Source organism: Accipiter gentilis, chromosome 4 (genome assembly GCF_929443795.1).
Source record: "Accipiter gentilis chromosome 4, bAccGen1.1, whole genome shotgun sequence".
NCBI classification, from domain to species: domain Eukaryota; kingdom Metazoa; phylum Chordata; class Aves; order Accipitriformes; family Accipitridae; genus Astur; species Astur gentilis.
In genome coordinates, this window is record NC_064883.1 from 8313821 (window position 1) to 8339556 (window position 25736).

Genomic DNA, 25736 nt, shown 5'->3' on the forward strand with positions numbered 1-25736 from the left:
AGAAGTAGGCAAACCATCAAAAAAACAGAACAGTTAACATCTTTAATATAAAAATCACTTTTTTCCCCCAAAAGCAGCAGCACTGTATTACAGGTGTATTATAGTTAAATTAAAGGAACACTATCATGATTGAGGACATCTTTATGTATGAAATAAAATTTTCCAAATAATTCATAGTCCATTTCTGTACATTTTAGCTTATCAAAATATACTGGAAACAAATAATACACTTTCTGTTCAGCAGGTGTCACTACCACCATTTCTCAAAGAAAACACAGTTTCTAGGAACACCAATGTTAGACAGTAGTTTGGATATAGATTCTATCATTGGAGGTGGACCACAGATGTACCATAAAGTATCCTTAGATACATGTTTTTCTAGATCCTTTTCAGATATTCTTCCCTCTGACAAAGAAAAAAAGTTAGAAATGAGAACAGAAATATTAATCATGAACTAATCTCAAAAAGAATGACTGGTTAAGAGGTATTTCAAGCACTCATTTCTTAAAAATGCCAGGCCTGTTTAACGATAATAGGTATCAAGATTTGAGGCTTCCAAAACCATTTGTTCTGCTGGGGATATAGATCAGTACTTCCAGCTGGAATGCACAGGATATTAGTCACTGAAGAGGAACATGGGTTACATACAACTAAAAATCCCACATTCAGATGAAAAAAATAGGCAAGTATCTCTAATACAAATACAAGAGAAATGGAAACACGATGAATTATCTCTTACAGGCATCGATCCCACCTTAAGAAAAGTAAATACTTTGCTTAATAGTTTCTGGAATAAAGTTTGCAGTGGGAAATACCAGTATAAAGTTTGGAATTAACAGAGGAGGTTTACTGGAAATTAAAACAAAAGCTACAAAGGGAAAATTTTTCTCCAAAGTGTAATATGTACAGTGAAATAATTTAGGTTTAACTCACATCTCATTTTGAATCTTTAAATGTAAAAATACTAAATTATGCATGTAACTTCATCCTCTAGGATGGAATTGAACTTAGACTTTAGGTATCATCTCTGTACATCGCCATTATATTTACCTGTAACATGTGGCTTAAGTTCTTTACAGATCTGTGAACTCTGTTGGGTAACATGGAAATGACACGTGATCTTTCCAGGAAATGCATTCATCAAACCGAGAAGATTTTTCTGTAATGTTAAACACACTTGCTTATACCATAGGCCATTAAGTCAAAACAGATGTATGCATACAGTCCCACAACACCAGAGATTACTACCGAGTACCAAGACTCTTGCATTTCAGCACTGAGAACTTGATGGGCTTGATTTCACAGGGCTGACCTGCACACGTAAACACAGTTTCCGAATCTGGAATATGAATACACTATCAGCAATGTTGTTAGTGCTTTTTTTCTCCTTTTTTACAATAGGTTGCAAGTTGTAAGATTTGGGCCTAAGAACCAGTTATGCCTTTCCCGACTTCCTCCTTCCACTTCCATAGTGGTTTTCCATTTAAAAAAAAAACAACCCTGCAGTATGCATTTACCATTTGTTAGGAACTTTTAAAGTCTTATCTGCTTTATCTGCTAAGATTACTAGACCCTTTACTCTCTTGAGTTCTCCAAGTAAAACCAACTACAGCGTAACGCTAATGCTATTTTTACCAGAGTAGAAATTCTGTAATTTTCAGTTCCCGAAGTCACAGCTGTGATAATTACCACCAAAAACCCAGCGGCTTCAGTCCAAATCATAGTAAAAAAAACCCCAAATCTGTCAGTCAGATGCTGTAGTTAGTTCTGAAACAAAATTTAGTTACTGTCTAGATTCTGCACTACTTGGGATTTTCACTGCTGGAACAGACACTGGAAATGCTTTCTTAAAATATTCTGAAATAAAAATAATTTCTACTCTGTGAATAGGTAAATTAGCTTGTTTTGCTATGTGTTTGCTTACTAACTAGTTACTACACTGAACAGTCTGCCATGGGTTGCTTAACAAAAACCACCAGATATATTCTACTTTATAGACAAATCTGTTTCCGATTCCCTAAAAAGACATGGACAAAAAGCAGCACAAACACTACTGTACACTGTTCCACTAGCACCTCTAATATTGGTCTGCTTACACTGTTCTGGGTGTGATTCTAAACTTCTGTTCCCTTTATGTGGAACCACATACAATTTGATAGCACTTTTGAAACTAATGATGTCCTGTTGAGTTGAAGTCCTAGGACCAAGCCAGAAGCCATGCCTAAGGTAGGACTTCTCCAGCTTAAATAATCCTGCAGTCATTGACAACACCTACTTGTAACCTATCAAGCTGTAATTCAGTGACATGGACAGAAAGTAGCAAATATCACACGTGACATCGACCACCAAAGTACTATTTTCTAGTACCCTAACGCAAGAGACAGGCTCTCTTTAACTGAATGAAGGAGAATTTTAACAGCTCAGCAGGCTCTTTGCAGCTTAGTGAGTTAGTGTACAAAATGAAACAGACAGATGAGCAATATAGACCTAAGGGAAAAGACCTATCCCCAGTGTCCCATCCACAATAAGGAAATAAGGGTCACATTCACTCCTCATGAAATCAGGAAAACCCAGCTAACTGACATCTTGAAGTAGCAAAGTTAGTATGGCAGCTTTTGTAATTCTAACACTGTATGCTTCTACTATTTTAAATATCAAGACTTTCAAAAGTAGTGCATCTGCCTATGAAATGAAAGCACATCCAACATGAGTATTAGAAAATTACATTAGCGTCACCCTTCATCCCTGTCAGCCTATACACAGCTGCTTCTTCAGGAGACAGGTCCTCCAAACCATCAGCGACAACCTAGCAGTTCCTCATGGAGATTTGTACAGATGTATCTCACAACAACATGAAGACTCTAGTGATCCTATTTCCTCAATCCTCTGCACAGAAATAACAAATTTTCATATACATGTTCTGGATTTGAGAGACACATGAAGAATGAAGGGAAGGATATATTTTAAGCACTGTGACATTTCATTGTATTCTCTTCTGTCCCAGAAGCTGTAACGCAAAAGCTCTGCTGTTGTAACACTGCTGAAGTGAAACTTGGGAAATGCTAGCTCCTGCACTGAAAAAACCTGAGTATGCTTAGAACAGACTTGGAGATTAATAGTTGGCCAAATGGAAGAGTAGATAGGTTCCAGTTTATTATTCCACTGCTAGCAACAAACAAATGACTTCTCAAAGAAAGCAAACCTCTTCGTATCTAGAAATATGGTAGAAGTACAGAATTAAAACTAGTGATGGATCCTATACACAATTGCTGGAATCATGATAGATTTTCACTTTTATCTTACAATCAAAAGCTTTCAATATTTCAAAGAAACCTAAATCATTAGGGATGCTTCTTTACAGAAGCTGCACTAATTTGACCCTAAAATCTTATCAGTGACCCTTAATGGCTGAGCGTGACAACCGATCTTTAACTGGTAAGTAAATGTTGATGAAGTACGATACAATTTTTCAAGTGGCTATAAATACTTCATTCATATACTACTATCCAGTAATAACTAATGCATTATCAATAAAGCTCCCCTATTGTTTTTAGAAAGTTTCCTTTGGATATAATTGCTCTTGCTAGTCTTTAAATTCAATACAATCTATACTGAGACTGTGTGGTTACAGTATTATAGCATATAGCATTATGCACAATATTAGTGTGTATATACACATATGTATTATAGTATATATAATCTTTAGTATACGACGATGCTCTTATGATATTATAGTAAAATGTAGACATTTAGGGCTAATTGACTTATCAGTGAAGTCAACGAGACCAGGTACGTCCAGTAACAACCTTAATTTGTACACTGGCATAAGTAATTAACAAAACACACATGGGAATCAAAACAGGAAGTTACTTTTGTCTCTACAGCGTCTTACACAGAGGGACTCTCTGGAATTTGGCAACAGAATGATACACACACTGAGAGCTGAATATCTGAGATCTTTTTTTTTTTTTTCCAAAACTTTTTACTTACCTTAAATAAGAGTTCACTTGTATTTTTTGCACTGTAGTACAGCTTCACTGTTCCCATTTTGTATCCGTTTCCTTTACCCTCTTGGTATTCATGAAGATCTACTATATGCAGCAGTATAGAAAACAATGGGTTAATTCCAACACCCCCTGCTATCAGCACTAGTTTTACAGGGGAGTCACCAGGCTGAGGATCAAAGAAGAAATCACCTCCCACTCGCAGAGCCACTTCTGAGTCAAGAGTGCACTAGGATGGAAAAGAAAATACTTAATTTCAAAACTAAAAGCAAAAGTTGAAATATTCTTCTTCTTGCACCACAATCACAAGACTTGCTGGGCTGTGATTTTTTATTTTTATTGACCAGTGAGGGAAAACTGAAGTACTTTAAAATAAACACACAGTTTCCAGCTATCTGAAGTAATCTATTTCAGTGTCTCTAGGGATCTACTTCTACTTTCAGAAGTTTCCTGATAAGGCAGGATGGTGACTCCCCCTTCCCATCCCCATAAGAGTTGAAGAGGGATGATTCATGCAAGAGTTTTTCAACAGCAGTATGTGGTTGTGAAAACCTGAGGTTAACATGCGAGATCCCACTTTTACCCAAACCCAGTCTCATGTCAAAAAAGGCCTTGCTATGAGGTCACAGAAGGAAGTCAGAATGAGTTGCACAGACGCAGAAGGTTTTTCCATCCCCATTCCTAAAAAATAAAAAACACCCAGAAGCGAAGCAAGTATCCACAAGAATATTTCTTGCAGAACCACTTCTGCATTTGCAACTTCAGAGTTGTAGAAGAAGAAAAATCAGGGGAAAACCTTCTCTCTTCCTCTCCACTTGTACATAAGAAATTATTTCTTAGCGAAATTTGCCAAAGCATGTTTTTTTTGATACATGGAAAACTAAAGCTACAACAAAAAAAACAATTTGGGTCAGTATCTTCTTGGTAAACCAGCACTGCATCCCAGTATGAAGGATGAAACTGCAGTACAGAGAAGTCAGGTGAGTTCTTCCACATCACTGCAAGCTAACAGAACAAATAGGAGCAGAAAACAGAACTCATTTCAGGCCACATAGAGGGTTTAAAAAATAAAACAAAAGAGGATAGGGAAACCAAGTAAGGTGGGAAAGGAGGAGAGAAAAAAAACGCAAAGCTACAAGAACTGCTGAAAAATTAGCAGTTAGTCACTTACAGAATAAAAACATTTCCTCCTTGATATCAGGAAACAGTAATCGAAACAAAAGGATTTCCATTAATGACAACTTTGTTTAGTAACAAAGGTCTAAACACGTAACAATTCCACTAGGAGGAAGAAGGAAGCCCTTGGACACAGGTACTGCACAGAACACAGAGGTTCCTAAATTAGTGAGCATGACCATTAAAAAAAAAGTTTCTTGCCTTTCTTAATTATTGCATAAAGTATTATCTCTCAATTATAGTGTAAGACAATCAGCATTCATTATCTGAAACTAATTTCTCTCTCCTTCTTCAATGTGCACTGCCAGGCTTTCCCATCATGATTTGCCCTGTTTTAGAGATGCGTGAATCCAGAAGTGTTCCAGATTCATGTGGCAGAAGGAGGACATAAGATTACAATACCCTTTGTGGAAATAAGCATTTTTAGGGAGAAATAATCTCATTATTGTCTAATCTGCCTCCTTAACCAGCTATATCTCATCAAGATTGGACATAGGACACAGGAAAAATCTCTCTTAACCAGCAGTCACCCACATGTTTCAGTACTTTAGCCATGCCAATGTTAACAGTAAGTCAGTATTCACGAAAAACCAGTAAAATTCTGGAGCAATACAGTGACAAAGTGTTGTCCTTTAACCTAGTTTGTAAATGGCATTGAAACAGCTTAGGCAGAAAAGTGAAGCAATCAATACATTACATGTACATTTTTCTAAAGAAAAGACTGTATTTTCCTAAAGCTATAAGGTACTCTGCTAAAATTATGATTTTATATACAATAACATTAGAAAAAAAAACCCCAGCTCTAAAAACCCCCAGATACAGTGAGTAAATTCGTACTAACTATTCCCGTAACATCTTTTACCCTGAGATATCAACTTCCCTTAGAAGTAACTTTTAAACAATTAAGTACCAGATTTTTTTCACCATATATACAACCTTTTCAAATTCTAGGTTGCTATTTTTTCCTTCTTCTTTCCTAAGGAAAAGCATGCACTTTTGTTTAGCTAAAAGAGTCCATATACACCCTGGAGGTTCCTCCACAGCATCAGCTTTAACCTAGCTTACCCACTAACTAAAGATTTTCCTATAAATTCAGCCAGAAAACTCAGCAACAACAAACTGATTTATGACATCCAAAATCCTAAAAGAGTCTCCAGAGACTGGGAATTATGAAGTTAGGTCTTCATATTCTTTAAAGAGCAATACCAAAAAACAGATCCTCTTAGGCATTATGCAGTCTGCTGGCACATGTACTACAAGTTCTACACAACATCTCAAAAAGGTTATTTTGTTTATGTTCCAGTGGAGATAACTTGATATGACGCCAATTAAAATACTGTGGATGGTCACATGCTAACTACTAGATTAGCAGCACTTTGCATATCCTCAATTCTAGTATATTTGCATCAATCTTTACTGTAACTCGTTGGCCACTGAACAAAACTGCAGTATTTGTAAACCTAGAAGAATCCGTCAATTTAAACTTCACAGCCACATTTAGGAAATACAAATGCCAGGCAGAGAACAGTAAATAGGACAGATCACAGAGGGGTGTGAAAAGAACAGAAGTTGACAGGACAAGATCATCTATGAAATATGATCAGCAGCAGAAACAGGACTCTTCTGACTATAACTAAATGGGGTAAATGGAAGAACAAAACACTGCAAGAGGCCAAAGTGTCAGACTTTACTTTTAACATAGCAAAATCAAGCCTTAGGTTATGTCAATATTACAAAAATATTGCATATTTAAAAGAATACTATCAAAATTCTGAAGTATTCTGTTGTTTTATCATTTCAAAATAACTGAGCTAAATATCTCCCTTTGCTACCCATTAATAATCTATATTTATATTTATCTGACAATGCTTCCCAGTTTCTGTTTGCAGAAATAGACAAGAATGATGGCAAGTTATCAGATGTAACTGTAACATGTAACAAAACCTGTTATCAGGGACACAAGTTAGAACAGAGGTTTTTCAACATTTTTCAGTTCATTAATTCCAAAGGAGTGAGAACCCTTATATGCACTAAGTACAATATCACTGTAAGTCCAAGCACAAGTGGAGTGAAAAGATCACAATAACCATATTACCACATAAACATCCAATTTCTAACCCTTACTGAACAAAAGGTTTTAAAGATTTACATTGTATTAAAAATGGTTGAACAAGTCAACAGTAGTTTTGCACTCAATAGCAAAAAGTAGTCTGAAATCACACACACCACCCCCTCAAAAAAAAAAGAAAAAAAAAAAAAAGGAAAAATAAAAAGCCAAATCTCACAGTTAATCTCATTTACCTCAGTGTGAATCCAGTTAGCAGGAGGATGAAGAGTGTGCTTTACTGCCAGCTCTAATATTCCTTCTCGTTCCAACAGGCCAGGGCTTGAGCATATCGAGAATCCCCCAACTACAGATACTCTGGGAATAAAGAAATCAACCCTAAAAATAGACCAGAAACAAAAGTTGAAAAAAAAGCCAACAACCCCAAACATGGAAAACAATAACCAAAACAAAATGGCTGCCTTTGTTTCAATTATCCTTCCTTGACAAAGACATCTTCATTTTCCTAACATAACTTTTCCAAAAAAGGACTTAATCTTGAGTAATGCCATTTCCTTAAAATTATTTTCATCTAGAAACATGTCATCACCTTTGTTAAACTATCAGGTTTTTAAACCATTCTGCTTTTAGCATTAGATGCTACATATTACAACAGACTAGAATTCTAAGTGTTTAAATAAATCATTTGCGTATTAAACCAAAACCACAATATGGTCTGATAGAGTGGCTTAAATCCCACTCTTTTTCTTTTTGGTCCCTTTGATGGGGTCTTCAATTTTCAAACATAAGAAGATTGGGAAACTAATTATAGGGAAATGATTTGCGATTAAACACTTTCTTTCCTTAGGAAGATGAAATACCTGAAGTAAAACCACAGTCTGTAAAAAATTTCTCCAGTGAAAGGTCAGTAACTAGAAGCAGAATCGCTTTACCTCTTGAACTGCAGTGCCCTCTGGTGGCAGATATCTCTTTCTAGTTGATAGGAAAGGAAACTGGAATAACTGACTACAACTTTTTTTTAAAGTTAAAGTAAACCACACATGGGTTTCCACAGATTAGAAGGTAATATACGGCTAAGCTTTTGCAGCATCAGCAATTAGAGAGTATGGAAGGCAAGCCATTACTACACATGAGCTACAATTCATTTTCATAAAAGTAAGGCTTTGATATTCCAAATAGTATCAGAAAAGGTTAGAAGCTGGTTTATAATCTAACATTTAAACTCCTCTGTGTTGCATAAATCTTTAAATATTTCAGTTTTTTACAACACATAACAAAATCCCTATATTTCAAAAGAAAACTAATGTTTAAAACTAACTGTGCTGCTCTACTTCTTAGGAAACAATCACACTGGTAAGCAATGCCAAATAATAGAGAATCATTACTCAATTCGAGCCCGAGTTAGGCTGGCTCAGTATTAGTTAAATGAGAATGCAACAAGAAATACAGACTGGCTTTCCCTACACAGATACTTTCTTTAAACAGCAAGGCTGTATTCTTCACAGAGATCACAAATTCTTGAGGGAGAAGCACTTTGGATAGTTGACTACTTTTTAAAGAAAAAAAAATCTTGCCTGCTGACTCCCCATAAAGATTCACCCTTCCAAGAAAAATATCCTCTTTTTCTCTCAAAGAATACACAAAGCGTGATATACACAATACTATAGTGATACAATTTTTAACTTTATGCTAATAAACTTGATGGTGTATAAAGGTATCCGACTGCAAATAAAAGGTCAACAACCAAAAAAAGTTGAGAAGGCTTATTTCGCTGTCCTCAGCTTCTGCAGCCCCACTGACCACAGGGCTCAGCTTACCTGGCAGTAAGGATCTAAGAGATTAGAAAGGATGACTCTTGTATTGCAGCATTTATTGTAGCAAAGAAAACCTCAAGATGCTACTAAAGCTCTTTACCACCCTCTGGTGGAAAATAATCTTACTACTTAATGAAAAAAAAATTTACATTTATGCTGTAAAGTAACAATTTCCATTCAAGTCAAAATGTTCTGCTTGACATATAAGGGAAATATTATTCGCACCTGGTGGGGAAACATTCATACAAAACCAAACATTGCTGTACAACCTAAATCAAATGTAGTTTTCACCCTTCTAATGTACTAATGTAGGCATGCATTTCTTTCTATGATAGTATTTCTTTTCCAATTACATAATTATGAGATATATCAGGGCATAGTGTACTATATTACAGTGGACTAGCTTGTATTTCTAATGGGTTGTCTAATCTTAGCTGTGTGTAGGAAGGATAAGAGGACTCCTGAAGAAATGCTATCTGTGACAGCTTAAGCAAAAGGAGTAGTTGTAAGGAAAAAAAAGAAAAAAAACAAAACCTATATAAACCCACAACAAGGAGAGGAGCAAAAAGATGTAAAATAGAGATCTTACAGTGGTTTTTCATTTCCCTCCTTTTAAAGGCTACCTAAGCCCAATCTTTAAGAAACAATTAGCAATTGCTGGAGGAAGAGATCAGAAACAGTAAAACCAGCTACTTCTTCAAAGTATTTATAACATGCATATACCTCAATGCATGTTTTAGTAAATCAAAACGGGCAAGAGCAACAAGTCTCTTCATTATTACTTGAAGTCAGATAAAGACCAATATCTGCCAACATGGTTGCAAAACAAATTCACTTTTGCTTCTGAAAAACTTGATAATTAGAACACTTTCAAAAAAATATATACATTTTAATGGCAATCTTTGGCTGTAATATCTTACTATAGCAAATTCTAACAAGTTAGCCTTTTCTACTCAGGAAATTGTGGCCTGGTGTTTTGTACTGCTCATCAAAAAACGCAACCATAGTTTATAGCTACAAGTATAGAAAAGTTGTATACCTTACAATAGCATTAGAATACTTTCAAGGAAGAAGAAAATGAAAAAGAGTAATTATAATTAAAGCTTTCAGTTTTCAGCATAATTTCTAAAACATTTTTGGAGGGTAAATGTACTTTCCAAGTACTGGCAAGCAAGAATTTAATATGAGTCACTGCACATGTGCAAAAACTGCAGCAAATTACTCCACAAACAAATTATTGCAATCAACATCTTGTGTTCTGGTTCTAAATTTAAAAGCCAGCATATTAACACTACATGAGTAACATATGCTGTTAATATCCTAGCAGCTATACTTTGATTCCAGCAAAACCACTTTCAGATGGCCTAAGCCAATAAAAAGTTTAAGAACATTTAAGTGTCCAATGCCAAAAGCAACTACTTATAGTTTTAAATTAATTTCTAAGAGAAAAAAAAAGCGCGATTGAGTGGGAGTATTTTTAATGAGGAAGGAAGACAAACATGAAAATCCACTATTTCCTTGGGAAAAAAGCTGTAAGGTTGCTTAAACAAACAGCTAATAATTTCAAAAGCTTAATAATTCAAGTTTTTTTATTTTGAAGTTTGCCTATGTATATTTATATATTAATCTGATCTAACAGGCTTAATTTTCAGAGTGGAAACTTCTAGGGGAAGAAATAAAAGCTAACAGGCAGTTCTGATTCAATTATAAACCAAAACTAAGTAATCAGCAGTCTCAGCTCCGCTGTAAAAATAGCTAGTAAATAAAGACAGTAAAGGCAGCTTGCAGAATAAAGCGCAGTGTACTTCAAAGCACTCTTGAAGAAACAATGTAATATACATAAACCAGAGGAAAATACTGAAACAATCAAACTGAACATTTAAAGAATATCCATTTTTGTCCTTTTAAAATTAGTATTAGCATACTTAATAATGGCTATTTTAAAATTATGCCAAATATCAGCTATTTGACAGAACACCCAACAATAAAATATCATATTATGTAAATTAACAATTTTTTCCAAGGCTCAAGTATCAAGGGCCTTTTAACATTTTGTTATAGTAGACTTCTGCTAGTAATTTTCCCCTCAAATATCAGAAGATCTTACCACTGTCCTGCTTTGAAAGTAAAATCTTTATTTGCAATAGCCAAACAAAGCCTTTTGACTGTCTCCGATTCATTGGTGATTCCACACACTTTTGCTTGTGAAATTACCTAACAAAAGGAAAATAAGCCATTGTGTTACGTAGATATCATTTGCAGCAAAAGTACTCAAGAATCTGTGTATGAGATATCTATCACTTCACATGTTTTCTGTGGCATTTCATTATCTAAAGCACCAATATTTTTTCACTGGGGTAGAGAAACAAAAATGGATTCACTTACATAGTTACTGAATGGAGAAACAGTTTTCTACTGATAGTCCACCATGTCTGTCACTTTTGTCAGGGTTATTCTAAGATTGTATACAAACTTATTTTATTTCACTTGAAAAGAACATAACGATAAAGAGACATGATTGCTAGTTACCACTTCACAGATTCTGACATCTACAAAGTAGATTCCTGTATCTTCCAGCAACAAAGTAAAAACACCTCTGCTATAAAGACTGACAAAGGAAACTCTTAAAAGATCAGCTGCTACTGAAGTCCCAAGGAGAATTCTGGATCTGTATCTAGTTTTATTTAAGTAATTAAATGCATTACTGGCAGAGTATGCATTAATGCATAATGCATTAATGCAAGAAAAACAATAAGCCTTGTCTTACTGAGTTTACACACATACCCATTTGACCACGTATATGATCTACGAACACAGGGAAACTGCAACACAAGCATTCATTGCTAGTTAACAGAAGAGTTTTTGTTTGGCAACCAGATGGAAGAGGATGTAAGAGCCATAGCTGATACTGCCTTTAAAGAGATTAAAAAAAAAAAATATATATTAAAAAAAATAATGCTTTTCTAAATGAAAAGCAGATTTTGCATCAGGAGCATCACGCAGGGGCTCCCCACTTAAACTCTTTGATGCCCATCAGTACAACATGGATTTTTCTCCCCTCCTCTCTCTGCCCTTCCTCTTCAGGTATTTTTGAGTTATAATTATTAACCATTTTCCTCTACAAAGAAAGTAATGTCCTAAATATTTTCTACACAGGCAAATATACAGATTTTAATCTGTTAAAAAATGCTGATGTCATTTACCACACTAGGAAATACTAATAATGCCACCAGAACTCTACCATTTCTCATTTGTATAAGATCAAACAGATAAAAAAAAAATAATTAAACTTTAACCAACTATGCTCTAATTTAAAACACATGGCAGGAAATTAATTTATTCATAAAGCAACATCTGAACATGTCCACTGTCCCATTAAACAGCAGGACATTTGCCAATTTAAAATAAAGTAGCACACATTTCTTTTCCACTTTAGCAGACAGTGTTAAACAGGGAACACAACCACTCTAAGCTAACAAGAGAAATGTCAGATACATGACTAAAATGGTTATTCTGATGGAGAAACCTTAAGTCCAGGAAGTGGACATTAAGTTTGGATCTTCATTCCCTTCTTTACTCTTCAGTACACTCCCTAATTTATTCTTTGGCTGATACATCTGACAGAGCACTGGAAATGTAATTCTTAATCAGTATAAAGTTATTACAAAAAATGAATTTAAGTCAGGGTGATCAAAGACATTCACCCAGTATTTTGAACCACCACAAGAGTATCCAACTGGCCCAGAACAAGGCTGCAGTGAGAGGGAGGAGGACACAGGACTCCAGACTTTGCTGCTGTATTTCAAGAAAGTGTTAGGCACTTTTTCTTGCCCTGGTCCTTCCCATTACCACTCTTCAACAGGCGATATTGTGTGACGTGCAGCCTAATGCAACACAGACCTATGATTCTTTCATCTTTCTACAGGAGTGAAATGGCCAAATAAGGCAATACAGACTGAGGGAAGCCAACTGCTGATTACATGGAATTTAAAACCAAGCAGAGGATTTAAAATAAACTGATTTTAAAGTGGTCAGAAATAAAGTAACAAAGAATAAATCAAGCATTAAAAAAAGAAACAGCATAATCCTCTGATATGCAGAGAATTTGTGGTAGCAAGAACTGAGCCCTGCCCTTTCACCTATGCTACACAGATTCCGTCTCTTCCTCAGGAAGAGTTCCTTGTATCATCTCAGAGTCTCCAACACCTCATAAAGATCCATTTTCCACGTATTTTCCAGCTACCCAGCATTTATGTTGAGCAGAATAAGTAAGCAAGCCATGCAATCAGAAATATCCAAGATAAAAAAATAGTTGCAAGACTCAAAAGTGCAATCATTTTTTCCATGTCAGAAGCAAACAAGAATGCACATCTGACTGTACCTGCCTCTAACACTCATTTTCTCCATCTACTGAGTTAATCTGGCATGAATTGGATCTGCCCAAGCAGCTGTATGTCCACAAGCAATGCTAATGCGTACTCAAGTAAGAGCTGACACTAGGTGTGAGTAGCTGAGGCACAGCTCTGAGACACATAGCTCCCAAAGCTGGCTCACACCTTGGTGGAACGAGGCTGCATTTGTCTCATCCATCTACAGCCTATGTCATTAAGTGCTGAATCTTCAGTTTTGGGGTTACCTATATATCCCCACCACCCAGCTTCCTTTCAAGAAGAATTCACTTGGCCTGTGACTTATTCTCAACTGTAGTGAGGGAAAACCTAGCAGAGAAGGACTTAATTATGTATGCACATTAACATCTGTGTAGTGTGTCTGAGAATATAGTTTGTCCTGCTGTGTGACACGTGCAAGACTGGCCTTTCATGCATGTCTACTCAAGACTGAGAGAAGCTAACTAAACATGGAGAAAAATTGGGCATAATTTCCCAACATTTGGGAATTAAAGATGGGATTTTTCAGTCAAAAAAGTACCCTACTTTTCCTGAAAAGTCTAAGAAAAATGCAGAATTGTTTCACTACTGAAATATTTTTGAGAATTGAAGTCATATTCTGCCAGTATTTAAAAATTTCAAAACATCTACTTTAGCTAATTGCAGAAAGGAAATACCTACATGAAATATAACAGTATGTTCATTTCTGAACATTATGAAAAAGAACGCTTACTGCACAAAACTGAGATCCAGAATAAGCATTTCTGAATTTTGATGGAGAACAATGCTCTATCTTCCTTGTACTTGAGAATTAAAATAGATACGAACCAAGATCTTTTTTACAACTGCCTATCATCTCTCCCTTCAAAATGTCTACATTTTATCTTACCTCTCATGTTATAAAAGGACATTTTCCACATTTTTTTATATCAAATTTGAACTAGAACTGTAGATATCCATAAAATTCTGAGAAGGCTGTGTAGAGATGACAGGTATCGGTGTGCTTGACCAGAATGCTATTAAATTTCTTGTCCAACATAAACACATCACATCATCAATAATTTTTATAACTCATTGTCAAGGTTTAACCCCAGGCAGCAACTAAGCACCACACAGCCGCTCACTCATTCCCCCACCCACCCAGTGGGATGGGGGAGAAAACTGGGGGGGGGGGGGGGGGGGGAGGGGGGGGCAGTAAAACTCATGGGTTGAGATAAGAACAGTTTAATAGAACAGAAGGGAAGAAACTAATAATGATGATAATAATATGACAACAATAATAATAAAAGAATTGGAATGTACAAAACAATTGATGCACAATGCAATTGTTCACCACTCGCTGACCAATGTCCAGTTAGTTCCCGAGCAGCTATCCCCCCCAGGCCAACTCCCCCCAGTTTATATATTGGGCATGATGTCACATGGTATGGAATACCCCTTTGGCCACTTTGGGTCAACTGCCCTGGCTGTGTCCCCTCCCAACTTCTTGTGGCCCCTCCAGCTTTCTCGCTGGCTGAGCATGAGAAGCTGAAAAATCCTTGACTTAGTATAAACAGTGCTTAGCAACAACTGAAAACATCAGTGTGTTATCAACATTCTTCTCATACTGAATCCAAGACATAACACTATACCAGCTACTAGAAAGAAAATTAACTCTATCCCAGCTGAAATCAGGACATTCATTACATTTCACACATTGACCACAAAATACACTTATCAAATATCAATATCAAATATGAAAAATGAGGAGAAAAAGAAGTAAAACAGACTCTAGTAGAAGACAAAATTAAGCCTAAGAATGAAATACAATTATCCAGTTTCTTCACACACACAAAAAAGTACGTATATCCTGAAGAACAGAACACTAACCTCCTGGCGAAAATTATTTGCTGTTCTCTCTAGATGATCCATTTTCCTTTTTGATTTTATTGTGCTACAACAAAAAGCAAACAAAGATAATAGTCATTTTGACAGCTGTGCTACTGTCCCTTACTGATAGGAATTTCTATTAACATAACAATTTACCAGTGTAATCCAGACTAAGTCTAAATATGAAGTAAATATAAATATACAACTGGGAGTAAATAAGTATTTACAGGTCTGTAATAATTTGTCAGCTTCATTTTGACACAGTGAAGCGTTACCATGACATTCTCTTTAAAAAAAAAATAAAAAAATTTGTACGTGGATAACCTACCCGTTTACTGTGCAGTAACAAAAATCAGAGTGCCTCATCACCACTAATGCAGAATGAGTGGGAAAAATTCTGCTAGCACCTCTCAGTAATTGAGGAACAGTAAACCCCACATAAATAGTAGCATGAGCCATGATGACTTGGCAGTCTTCAGAACCACCAGCTCCTGAAAAATCCATATAAATATTTGTTAAATAAAATACTCATCATTTGACATGGCTTGTTTTCACCCTTTATTTCCATTAAATCACAAAGGCTCAACTGGAGCTAAAACTAGCAATAGACATATAGGGTAACAAGAAGGAATTTTAAAAATATGGAAGTATCATAAAGAAGTTAAGTGAAAATGTGCATCCATCAACTGAAGGGGAAGACAACCTTGCCACAGATGATCTAGAAAAGGCTGAAGTACTCAACACGTTTTTTTCCCCCTCAGTCTTCAGAGGCAAAGCCTGCACCCAGACCTCTGCTTGGACCAGTAGTGTTTGGGAAGGAGAGGGCTAAGGAGTGGGACCAGCAACTGCTTAAAGAAGCTGGATATATTCAAATGCAGAGCCATACGGGTTACACTCAAGGCTGCTAAGAGATACAGCTGACATGCTTGTGAGGCAACTGTTTATTACCTAGGAAAGTCTCCAATTGACTGGAAAAGAAGCTAATGCATGGTCATTTTTAAGAGAGGCAAGAAGCAGTGCCTATGTCCAGTCAGCACCACCCAGTCTCTGGAAGAATGCTCAGAGCTTGTCCCCTTAGCTGTGTGAAAGCTAAGAAACTAATCAGGGAGATTCAACAGAGATTTGCCAAGGGCAAATTATGTTTGATAAATCTGAACACTTACTAAGATGAAATGTCTGGTCATGCAGCTAAGGGGACAGCAGCGGATACAGTACACCTTGACTGTCCTATGGCTTTTGACAACATCTGGCATAGCATACACATTAGGAACCTAAGGCCAGATGGACTGTTGGGAGTGGTTGAAGACTGGCTCAGCAGACAGTTGAAGACTTGATGGCTTCAAATTGCTTCAGTTGCTGGCTAGTAACAGTAGGAGTACCCTGGGGTTGATACTGGGGCTGATATAGTTCAGTAAATTTATGAGTAATTTGGATGATGAGACAGAATGTACCATCAGCAAACTTGCACATGATACTAAATTAGAGGGATGGCTGACATTGAATGGTAGAGCTTCACTTCAAAGGGACACCGAGAAACTGCAGGACTGTAAAAAAGAAACCTCATGAACTTGAAGTACAAAGATCTATACCCAGGACTGGCTTAATCCAGTGCTAGCAACCGTCCTGCTCTGAGCAGGAGCTTTGACTAGATGACCCTCAGAAGTCCCTTCCAGCCAACGTATCTGTGATTCTAAATGCTCAAACAATATTTATGTTTGAAAGAAGATCAAACACTGAATATGCATTCACTTTCTATTGGTAAAGAAAGCGTTCTGGTTGAAAAATTTTATAAACACTAAATAAACTGTTTGTTTATAGGTTTATTTAAAAACACATAAATCCCTTATACTTCCATATTTCCTACATAATAATACTTACATCTCTAAACAGTTATGCAAGTAGCAGACACTTATATGCCCTACAGTGTAAACGTGGTGTGAAGATTCAAAACTGCACACTCAAAATGGAGCTATGACAGAGAAAGACAAACTGACATGTACAATATTAAAAGTCAGAAATACCCTTCATATACAAGGGTAGGAACAGGTTCATAGAGAGCCAAGAGACATTTCTCATTGCTTGTAAATCTGCCTTTGTTTTTCCTAAAAAGGATTAGCGTAATTCTCTATCACATTATCATCACCTATCAAATTAATTATTTCTATGATGCAGTCCATTGGTTCTTTAAAGCCTTCTTAATGTTTTACTTCAATTTAAAACTCTTTTCCTGCATTCTTTTAAAGCATGTAATTTATTTTCAAAATGGTTTTGTTTTCCATTTTGAATCCTTTGAAATGGCAATGATCCAGCTTGTTTAACTAAACGGGCCTATACTATCTAGGCTTTCACAAACAGCTGCATTGGCTGGTCACTTGGTAATTTGTCCTGTTTATAATCTTGCACAAAGGGGAGGCAGAGCTTTCATAAATCTGGCTGCTCAGAAACAAAATACATTTACTGTAACTACTCAAAATGCCCACTTTCAAGCATGAGAAATACATGCTGCAGCTTTTAACTGTCCATAATTTTTAATAACTTTTTAGCATTTAATTCTACAGCAGCTTGCAACTTTTCAAAGCAGAATTATTTAAAACTCTTCCACCACCAGTGAGCAAAATCACTTTATTTTTTGATACAGCATATACCAAATACTCTTTTTAAACAAAATACTTTAGCACTTTCTACATGCAAATGTGTAGAAGTTATTGGTAACAAAAGTATTAACAATCTTAATATATTTTAGCAAGACAAAGTACACATCTAATGAAGAAGTGACATTCCTCTATCTTGGTTATATCCATCTACATCTCCTTTTTTTAGGCTTCTTGCTTTTTGATTCATGTTTTCAAGCTTTGCAATCTACCACATTAACCAATTCAAAATAAAAACAAAGGATGTTTGAAAGTGGACATTCTTATGTAAGCTGTTTATGCCAACAGCTGTGACTTTAATTAAATCACCACAACATCAAAATGAACCACATAAAGTCTAACGCTTTGCTTCAGAGGCCAAGAACTGAGAATAAAGACTTAATTATTGGGGTTTTGTATGTTTTTTAAATCACCTCATATCCTTCAAAACCCTTTCTGCAATTAATTGCTACTAAACACAGCAAGATCTGCTGGTATAATATGTGGCCTAACTTTAAAATTCAATAGGAAGATTCTTGATTGTTTATTTTATGTATTTGGTTTAATTCTGCTCCTAAGGTTGACAGTCACTTAAAGCCGGCCTCATTCTCATTTTCACTGCTACCAATTTAGGAAGCAAATACGTTCAGTTCTACATATGAAAATGTAGAAAACCAACCAACCAACCAAAAGTTCAATATCAATACATAATACTGAAAACAAAATAAATGTCAGCCTTATTTTATTGTAGCAGCTACAACTTTGAAGTCAGAACTGAAAGATCCTATTGACACAGACTATTTTCAGAATGAGACTCTTCCCTAAACTAAAAATAACTCTTGAATGGTAGTTCAAGATATGTGTTCCATTTACACTGTCATCAATCACTTTTACAATCTGAAAATCACAATAAAAATCAGTTGTAATTTTTACCCTGTAACTAATAAATTCCAAAATCTCTTTTAATGAGTCCTGCTTCTCCTCTACCATATACAAGTCTGAGTCATGACTTTACAAACCTGTGAACAGCCTCTCCCCCGTCTGTCATCTCTGTGACTTTCTTGGCTCATCCAGCTCTTTGGCAATTCCCTGCCCTCCAAGAAGTGCAGCGTTCAGCCTCCCAAGCTCCTGTCTGGTGGGATGTTCTCCCTTTATTTTTTTCTCTCTTCTTACCCAAGCCCCTACAGAAATAGCCACTCCAAACACTCCCTTTCTTCCTTTGCTCCATGGAGAGAAACGAGTGCTACTTCTGTATATGACTCCTTCCTCTCCGCACTTAAAATTACAATCAAGCGATTCATTCATCCTCCTTACCCTCTGACCCACCAGCCCTGGGTTAATATTGCTTGAGATCTATGACGGCATCTCTTCTTTACCTCGGTCCTGCATCAGTAGCTGAAGGGAGAAAGTTACTTTTAGTTAACCTGTACCGCACTGAAGAGCAATTTACTACGTAAGTTAACGCAAGAGAGTCTTGAGGGGGAAGCGGGATACTTAAGCGAGCAGGATAGAAAATCTTGTACCAAAAGCATGCGTACAGATGGGCAAGAGATACCCCTCTAGACAAACCGTCCCTTCTGCAAAAGTCACCACCGAAAAACGCTCTTCCCCTTGACCTAGGGCTAAGGAGCACACGGTGTGTGTGCGGGTGCGTGCGTGAAGCACGGGAGGAGCCTACGCCTGGCCGAAGCGGGGCAGCATTAAGGAGGCTGGACGGCCGCCGCCCCTGCCCGCCTGGGCCCGGCGGGAGGGGATGGACAAGGTCGCGGCAGTGCCCTGCCGTGTCCCCCCCCCCCCCCCTCAGCCACTAGGGACCACTGCTCCGCGCCGCCGGCCAGGCAGGAGGGCGGCCAGGACGGGGAACCGGCAGGGCCGAGGAGCGGAGGGCAGCGGTCGGCGCGGGGGCCCGGGCCACCGTGCCCACCGACGTGCGGGGCAACCCTGTGAGGGGAGGGGGGGAGGGGAGGGGAGAGGCGGGCCATGGCCCCACACCTTCTCGCGCGCCAGCCCTCACCCGCCGCTCCCCAACGGCCCCCAAAGCGCGCGCCCCTCTCCCCACCCACCACGAGCCCCACCGCGCCGCCCTTACCCGGCGCCGCATCACGTGACGAGAGGCGCCCGCGCCCCGTCAGGCGACAGGGGTTGCGCGCGCGCGCGCGGCCGCCGGCGCGTGCGCCTCTGCGTCCCTTCCGCCTCGTCCCGTTTCTGCCCCCGGCGCCATGTCGGTCTTCCACGACGAGGTGGAGATCGAGGACTTCGAGTACGACGAGGAGACCGAGACCTACAGCTACCCGTGCCCCTGCGGGGACCGCTTCCTCATCACGCGGGTAACGGCAGGCGGGCTGGGACGAGGCGGCGGCGGGGAGATGGGGGGAACAGTGTTAGGCCGCGGTCCCGCCTCCGCCGGCCGCGGGTGTCTGTGGGTCGGGCAGGCGGCGGATCGGTGACGGCTTTCCCGGGGCTTTTGCAGGAGGACCTGGAGAACGGCGAGGACGTGGCCACCTGCCCCAGCTGCTCTCTGATCCTGCGCGTCATTTACGACCAGGTGGGTGGGGGGGAAGGGGCTGTCGGACACGGTTGCGGCCTGCTTCCCCCCGCGCCGGGCCGGCCAAGTCGAGTTCCGGTTCGCCATCCCCTGAGGAGGGCGCGGTGGCAGCTTTTAAAAGCCCCTGGTGAACGTGGGATAGGCTCGTGTGGGCTAGTGGTCCTTTTGCTTGTGACTACGGCTCCTGCCTCGATTCTTGTTTTTCTGGTCTCCTTCTGCGGCCGTGGTTGGGCTTTAAAACGTGCCGGCTTGCTGAGCGTGGGGTGGAACACGGACAAAGCAATCTCACTGGTGTTAGGATCTGTCTATGACTCTAGTGGCCCTGTCAGCTAGCCTAGTAGTTTTTCTTATCTAGTAGGCATGTTATGGCTTTCACGTTTCGGGAGACAGATTCATACCCGTTATACCCTAGGCTAGAAAACAAAATGGTTATGTGGTGTTTTTTGAGGGAGATCCCAACCTAATGAAAATCAACTCTACTTGCTGTCTTCAGGAGCAGTTCATGCGTGATGAAGTCGTTGCAGAACCTTTGACAAACAAGGAATTGATTAAGTGCTGATGAATATCTCATGAACTGTTGCTGCTTTAGAATAAGAAAGTATGGGGATGGCAACTGCAGAAAGAGACATGGTCGTCCTCCTGGAAGTGCTCGCTGCTGTGAGATACAAGTACGATTACTGGCTGCCTTCATAATTTGAATGAGACATCAAACACATGACTGGCTTTTGTTCAAAAGGGCTATGCATTTTAGAAAAATACATAAGTTGCCATATGTATTTCAGAAGTTTTGAGAATTATCATCCTAACTGACAGCAAGTCAATATATAGAAGAACTGTGTGAAGTTGTGAAATTACACCATTTATCTCGCAGTGGCTTCTTAGCCTGTGGAGAAAAGCAGGCTTCATGTGGGCATATAGCAGTGTGAAATGGCATAGAGAGATGAAATGTTGGGAGTCAAAATTTAGAAGTCCATAGGACACGATGCCGCAGAATTACAGTTTTGACACAGCGCGGTATCACCCTGGATGTGGGCTTGTGTACTTCCAGCCCATACCGCATATGGGGAAATATAAGACCCAGAACCAATGCTGCTGGTAAATTATTTTTACTACTGTAAGCACAAAGAAGGTGCAGTTGTATTTATATCTTCACTGGGGGCAACACCTGCGTTGGGGCAAATTTGTTTCTTAAATTGCAGTTGCTTTGAAACAGCTTTGGTAGCTGTTATCAAATGACTCTGACGTAATAGTGATATACTTTTGTGGGTGTTGTGTGAAATGAAACAAACGGAGTCAAACTTTTTTTATCCCCGCAAAGCTAGTAATATGCAAATGGACTTGAACTCAAAACGGATTGTAATTTACCCATATTTTCTCAGCAACTTTGTGATTTGACTGTTGCAAGAAATATAAAATGGGCTGCAGTTCTTTGTGCCACTTGTAGTAGTATGTTTGCTGAATTTCTCAGCCTTCCTTTGTTAGGTTCTGTCACTTCCTAGGGGATGCACACATCTCTCTCAATTAATAACAAGGGATTTTTTAGGGTAGAAAAGAGTTGGAAGAATATGTTCCAAAGTACATTGATTCCAGGACCTCTTCTTGTATTACAAGCCACTGTATTTAAATACTTACTTTAAAATATAGTCATTCATGTGTTTTAGTAGGATTTGATGTCTGTGAAGTTAAACTGGGGGAAAAATACTTGTGTAGCATTTATATAGATATTTTGCTCCAGGCACTGAAGATAGGCAAGTCTTACTGAATTCTTGCATTTAACTATTTTTGTTCTTACAACATTCTGTGAATGTTGAAGATGAACATTCTAATTATTGTAAAAAAAAAAAAAAAAAAAAAAAAGAAAAAGGAAAACTACACCCTTCAGTTAGAAGTTTTGAATGCAGGATGTACAACCCAAAGTGTTTTCATGTCTAAACCAGAAGGTGGCACTCATGTTACTTTGATATCTGTGCTTCAAAAAAAAAAAAAAAAGCTGTGGTACTTTGGTTAGCTAAATCTTACTGAGTATTTATTTTGACTATTTAAATAAAGATATTTAAGACTCCACCAGTGGTTATAATGGGCCATTGCTTATTCTGTTTGTGCACCAGCCACAACAATTTCCAGAGATGTTGAGTTGCTGCTGCTGTGGTAATGACACTGGAATTTCTTCAGGTTAGTTCATAAAAAGTGTTTCAGTCTATCAATAGATGCTATAAAGCAAATTTACAGGAACCCTGTTTAAGTTCCTATTCAAATTTCTAGTGCATAAAAATCTTAAGGATTTTTCCACAAGTAGTCTACATAAAACTAAGTAGAGGAAGTTTCAAATGGCGCACCAGGGAATGTATACTCTGATGTAATTACATCAAAGTAAATTGCCAGGTGTAGCATCTCTAAAGGTGCCTAGATTTTACAGAAGTAATTTGACCAGATTTCATTTTATGATAAAGATGAAGTACTGTCATAAAGACTTCTATGAGGCTTGCATAGAGAATTATTTATACTCCATGTAGTTGAATTCCTACATGGTTATAAAAAGTGTTTATCAGTTGAATTTTACTTGGCATGTGCTGATAGAAGCTTTGAAGTGATTGTCTGTAGTGTTCCCCACTCATCTAAAATACAGGTAATGGCTTTTTTAACAGTAATTTTAGCAAAATTAATTACTTCATTACATCAGTTGCGACTGTCAGTGCTTAAGGTTTCATGATAAGCATATTCTTACCAAGTATGTATAGGATCCAAGTTGTATAATGCAATTTATATGCATGTTAAAATTATTTGGTTACATAGCATATATCAAAGCTTTAATGAAGTATGCATTATGTTTACTTTTCTTGAGATTTTTTACAGCATAACAACAGTAAATTGTTGTGGCTGACTTTGTCAGAAAAGGATGTGGCCACATTTGCCTACTTGCTCTCAACTCAGTCTCATTGCAGTGTCTTGAGGATCTCAAGACTGTAATTGCTGTCCCCAAAAAAAGGAGGCAAAACAAGGATGGATGTCATGTATCTCTTTTTCTGTTGCCTTTTGGGAATCTGAAAGAGATGTTTAAAAACTGTTGAGCTGTTTTGTTACTTTTCCTTCTGCTGTGCAGAGAGGAGTGGAGTTCTGTAGCAACGGAGTTCATCCTTCATGAAAGCTCAGTGATGCTAAAGCCAAAGAGCTGCCCACTTTTGTGTTTTGTTAACGTCTAAGAAGCTTTTGACTCCAGTGATTGCAGTCAGCTTTTCTAAAATTCTTCCATACTGTGTAGTTCCAAAACACCAGTCAGGGCAATCTGAGTAAGCCATCAGAAATGTTCCTCTTCAGGAATTCAGTCACAAGGTTTCTTCAGAGCGTCACAGGCTCTTGTGCAGCATGCAGGCTCCTTATGCATTACTTGTGTATTACATGTTTTTAGAAACCAATGGTTCACTTGTCTTCTAAAAAGGCAATTGTGTAGGACACAAAGAAGTCTTTTGCTTGCTGTTTGTATCTGACAAGCAGATTGATTGATTATGTGCTTGATTAGGTCCTTGACTGCACAGAGGAGTCCAGTGTGATGAAAACAGCATCATGTGAACGTTAATGGAATAAGTCATAATTACTAGAGATTAGAGAGGGTGGAACAATTTATGATCAATGTCAGATATTCTGAAATGTCAGATATACTCTGAAATTGCTAACACTGTTAAACAATACTAAACTGTATGATATTGAAAACAGGCAATACGGTCTGTTGCCATAATTTTATGGGAAGAAATGGAAGATAATTTGCTCTTCATTAAACTAAAGAGGCTTAGCTTCTCAGAGCAGTCAGATTCTTGTTTGCATTTCAAAGAAACTTGCTGAGAAGGTCGTGTACTTTTGGCTCATTGTGCCTGTATATCAGTGGCATACACGATTAGTCTTGAATAGTTACTCTAGAAGTCCATGACGGAGACCCTGAACCTCCAAGAGCTGAGGTCATTAGGCCAGCAATTTCCGCTGTTGCACTTGTTCCCATTTGTCTGTATGTTGGGGAAATGGTAATGTCCTAAAGGACCCTTATGTAAATACCTTGACATTTCTTCCCTCCATCACGATTTTTAATTTTGATTCTCAGCACCAGTCAAAAAAAAAGACTTCCTTTGCAGAACTTTGGTTTAATAAAGATCATTGCATAGATTACCAAGGCTATCTACCAAGAAGTAGATACCGGTTAATTTCAAATAAACTGTCAAAATTTCAGTTAAGAAGGTGAACTGACAGCTATGTATTGTCACTAAGAAAAACAGTTTCCGCATACCCCATTTCTATCTCTCCTCTATTCCAGTTTAACATTCAGATTAGGCTAACTGTAGGAATAAGTATTCGTTACAGTGAAAACTTCTTGAAATGTTTTTACCAATAGGATTTATAAAGTTATTTAGCGTAGTAATGAATGTTTGCCATGATTTTCTCCTAGCACAGTTCCTTGTGGATTGCTTTCAGATATAGCTTCATGGTAACCTAAAATGCTAATATCTTAATGTCTCTCCATAGTAGCCGTGGCATGGAGGAGATGGGGAGGATCCAGAGGATCCCGTGTAACCGTGGATACTAGGCTCATCAGCACTGAAACTGGTCAGACTTTTTGAGTTACAGAGGCAACAACTGACAGAAGCTGTGTCAAGCTGGAAAACAGTTGTCACAATGTCACCTGCGGTCAGGGAGGAAGTGGGTCCGAAGGGACTAACCAAAAGGGTAGAAGCTTAAGCAACCTGTCATCACTCCTTCCCACCACTTGCTGTCACTGTTTTTGATCTGTTTGCATACCAGGTCACCTCTCCAAAATTCTTGGCAGCTCACCAGTCCAGCACAGGCTTCCCATCATGTTGTGGAAGATCATTGCCATGCCATTTACCTCGCCACTGAGCATAGCCAGCCAAGAGGAGCTTGGTCCGAAGGCTAGGTGGTGTGTGAAGGTCAGCAGCAGAGCTGCCCCATCCGGCAGTGCCATCGCCCAGCCGGGCAGGCAGTCACCATAGCTGCTGTAAGAATTCTCTCTCTAAAACAACCAGCTGAAAGACAAATTGGTATTTTCTGCATTAGGTTATGTGCTGCAATGTGCAAATCTAGCCCTTTAACCAGGTGAAGCAGGAAGTGGGGCTCTGAGAGAGTTCTTTAGAGCTCTACCTGTGTGGATGATTTTTTTTTTGATGCAAAAGTTTGATCCCAGTGTTCACCAATGTGCTCTTGAGGCTGGAATAGCACCATTAGCCCTTGCTCTTTGCTTTCA

General features: G+C 38.4%; 2 protein-coding genes across 12 annotated transcripts; one reads left to right on the forward strand and one right to left on the reverse strand.

The window, feature by feature from the left end:
- Positions 1 to 31: 31 nt before the first annotated feature.
- Positions 32 to 20099, reverse strand: OXNAD1 (oxidoreductase NAD binding domain containing 1). Of its 9 annotated transcripts, none has more exons than XM_049797959.1 (9): positions 20036 to 20099; positions 19261 to 19341; positions 15645 to 15807; positions 15317 to 15380; positions 11167 to 11273; positions 7482 to 7623; positions 3991 to 4233; positions 1051 to 1159; positions 32 to 405 (listed from the first exon to the last, which is right to left on the reverse strand). In XM_049797959.1, the coding sequence occupies exons 3-9, from the start codon at positions 15773 to 15775 to the stop codon at positions 251 to 253; spliced, it is 951 nt and encodes a 316-aa protein (XP_049653916.1). In that variant the 5' UTR covers positions 15776 to 15807; positions 19261 to 19341; positions 20036 to 20099; the 3' UTR covers positions 32 to 250. The 9 variants fall into 9 exon arrangements, 8 of the variants coding, with proteins under 8 accessions (XP_049653916.1, XP_049653918.1, XP_049653917.1 ...); XM_049797961.1 differs by having other exon boundaries at positions 19273 to 19341; positions 20036 to 20071; XM_049797960.1 differs by lacking the exon at positions 20036 to 20099 and adding an exon at positions 19625 to 19801.
- Positions 20091 to 25263, forward strand: DPH3 (diphthamide biosynthesis 3). 3 transcript variants are annotated; one of them, XR_007505755.1, is made up of 5 exons: positions 20091 to 20273; positions 20417 to 20491; positions 20985 to 21159; positions 22600 to 22663; positions 25001 to 25252. XR_007505755.1 is itself a non-coding variant. In XM_049797967.1 (3 exons), the coding sequence occupies exons 1-3, from the start codon at positions 20166 to 20168 to the stop codon at positions 21048 to 21050; spliced, it is 249 nt and encodes an 82-aa protein (XP_049653924.1). In that variant the 5' UTR covers positions 20091 to 20165; the 3' UTR covers positions 21051 to 22555. The 3 variants fall into 3 exon arrangements, 1 of the variants encoding a protein (XP_049653924.1); XR_007505754.1 differs by having other exon boundaries at positions 22600 to 25263; XM_049797967.1 differs by lacking the exons at positions 22600 to 22663; positions 25001 to 25252 and having other exon boundaries at positions 20985 to 22555.
- The last annotated feature ends 473 nt before the right edge of the window (positions 25264 to 25736 follow it).

Bases quoted from the DNA above. Each gene is read 5' to 3' on its own strand.
- OXNAD1 (XM_049797958.1), bottom strand. The intron at 4,234-7,481 runs GTAAATGAGATT...TTTCCATCCTAG, and splicing joins CTAACTGGATTCACACTGAG to TGCACTCTTGACTCAGAAGT. The intron at 406-1,050 runs GTAAATATAATG...TTTCTTTGTCAG, and splicing joins ACTTAAGCCACATGTTACAG to AGGGAAGAATATCTGAAAAG.
- DPH3 (XM_049797967.1), top strand. From the start codon at position 20,166: ATGTCGGTCTTCCACGACGAGGTGGAGATCGAGGACTTCGAGTACGAC. The intron at 20,274-20,416 runs GTAACGGCAGGC...GGGCTTTTGCAG, and splicing joins ACCGCTTCCTCATCACGCGG to GAGGACCTGGAGAACGGCGA. The intron at 20,492-20,984 runs GTGGGTGGGGGG...TGCTGTCTTCAG, and splicing joins TGCGCGTCATTTACGACCAG to GAGCAGTTCATGCGTGATGA.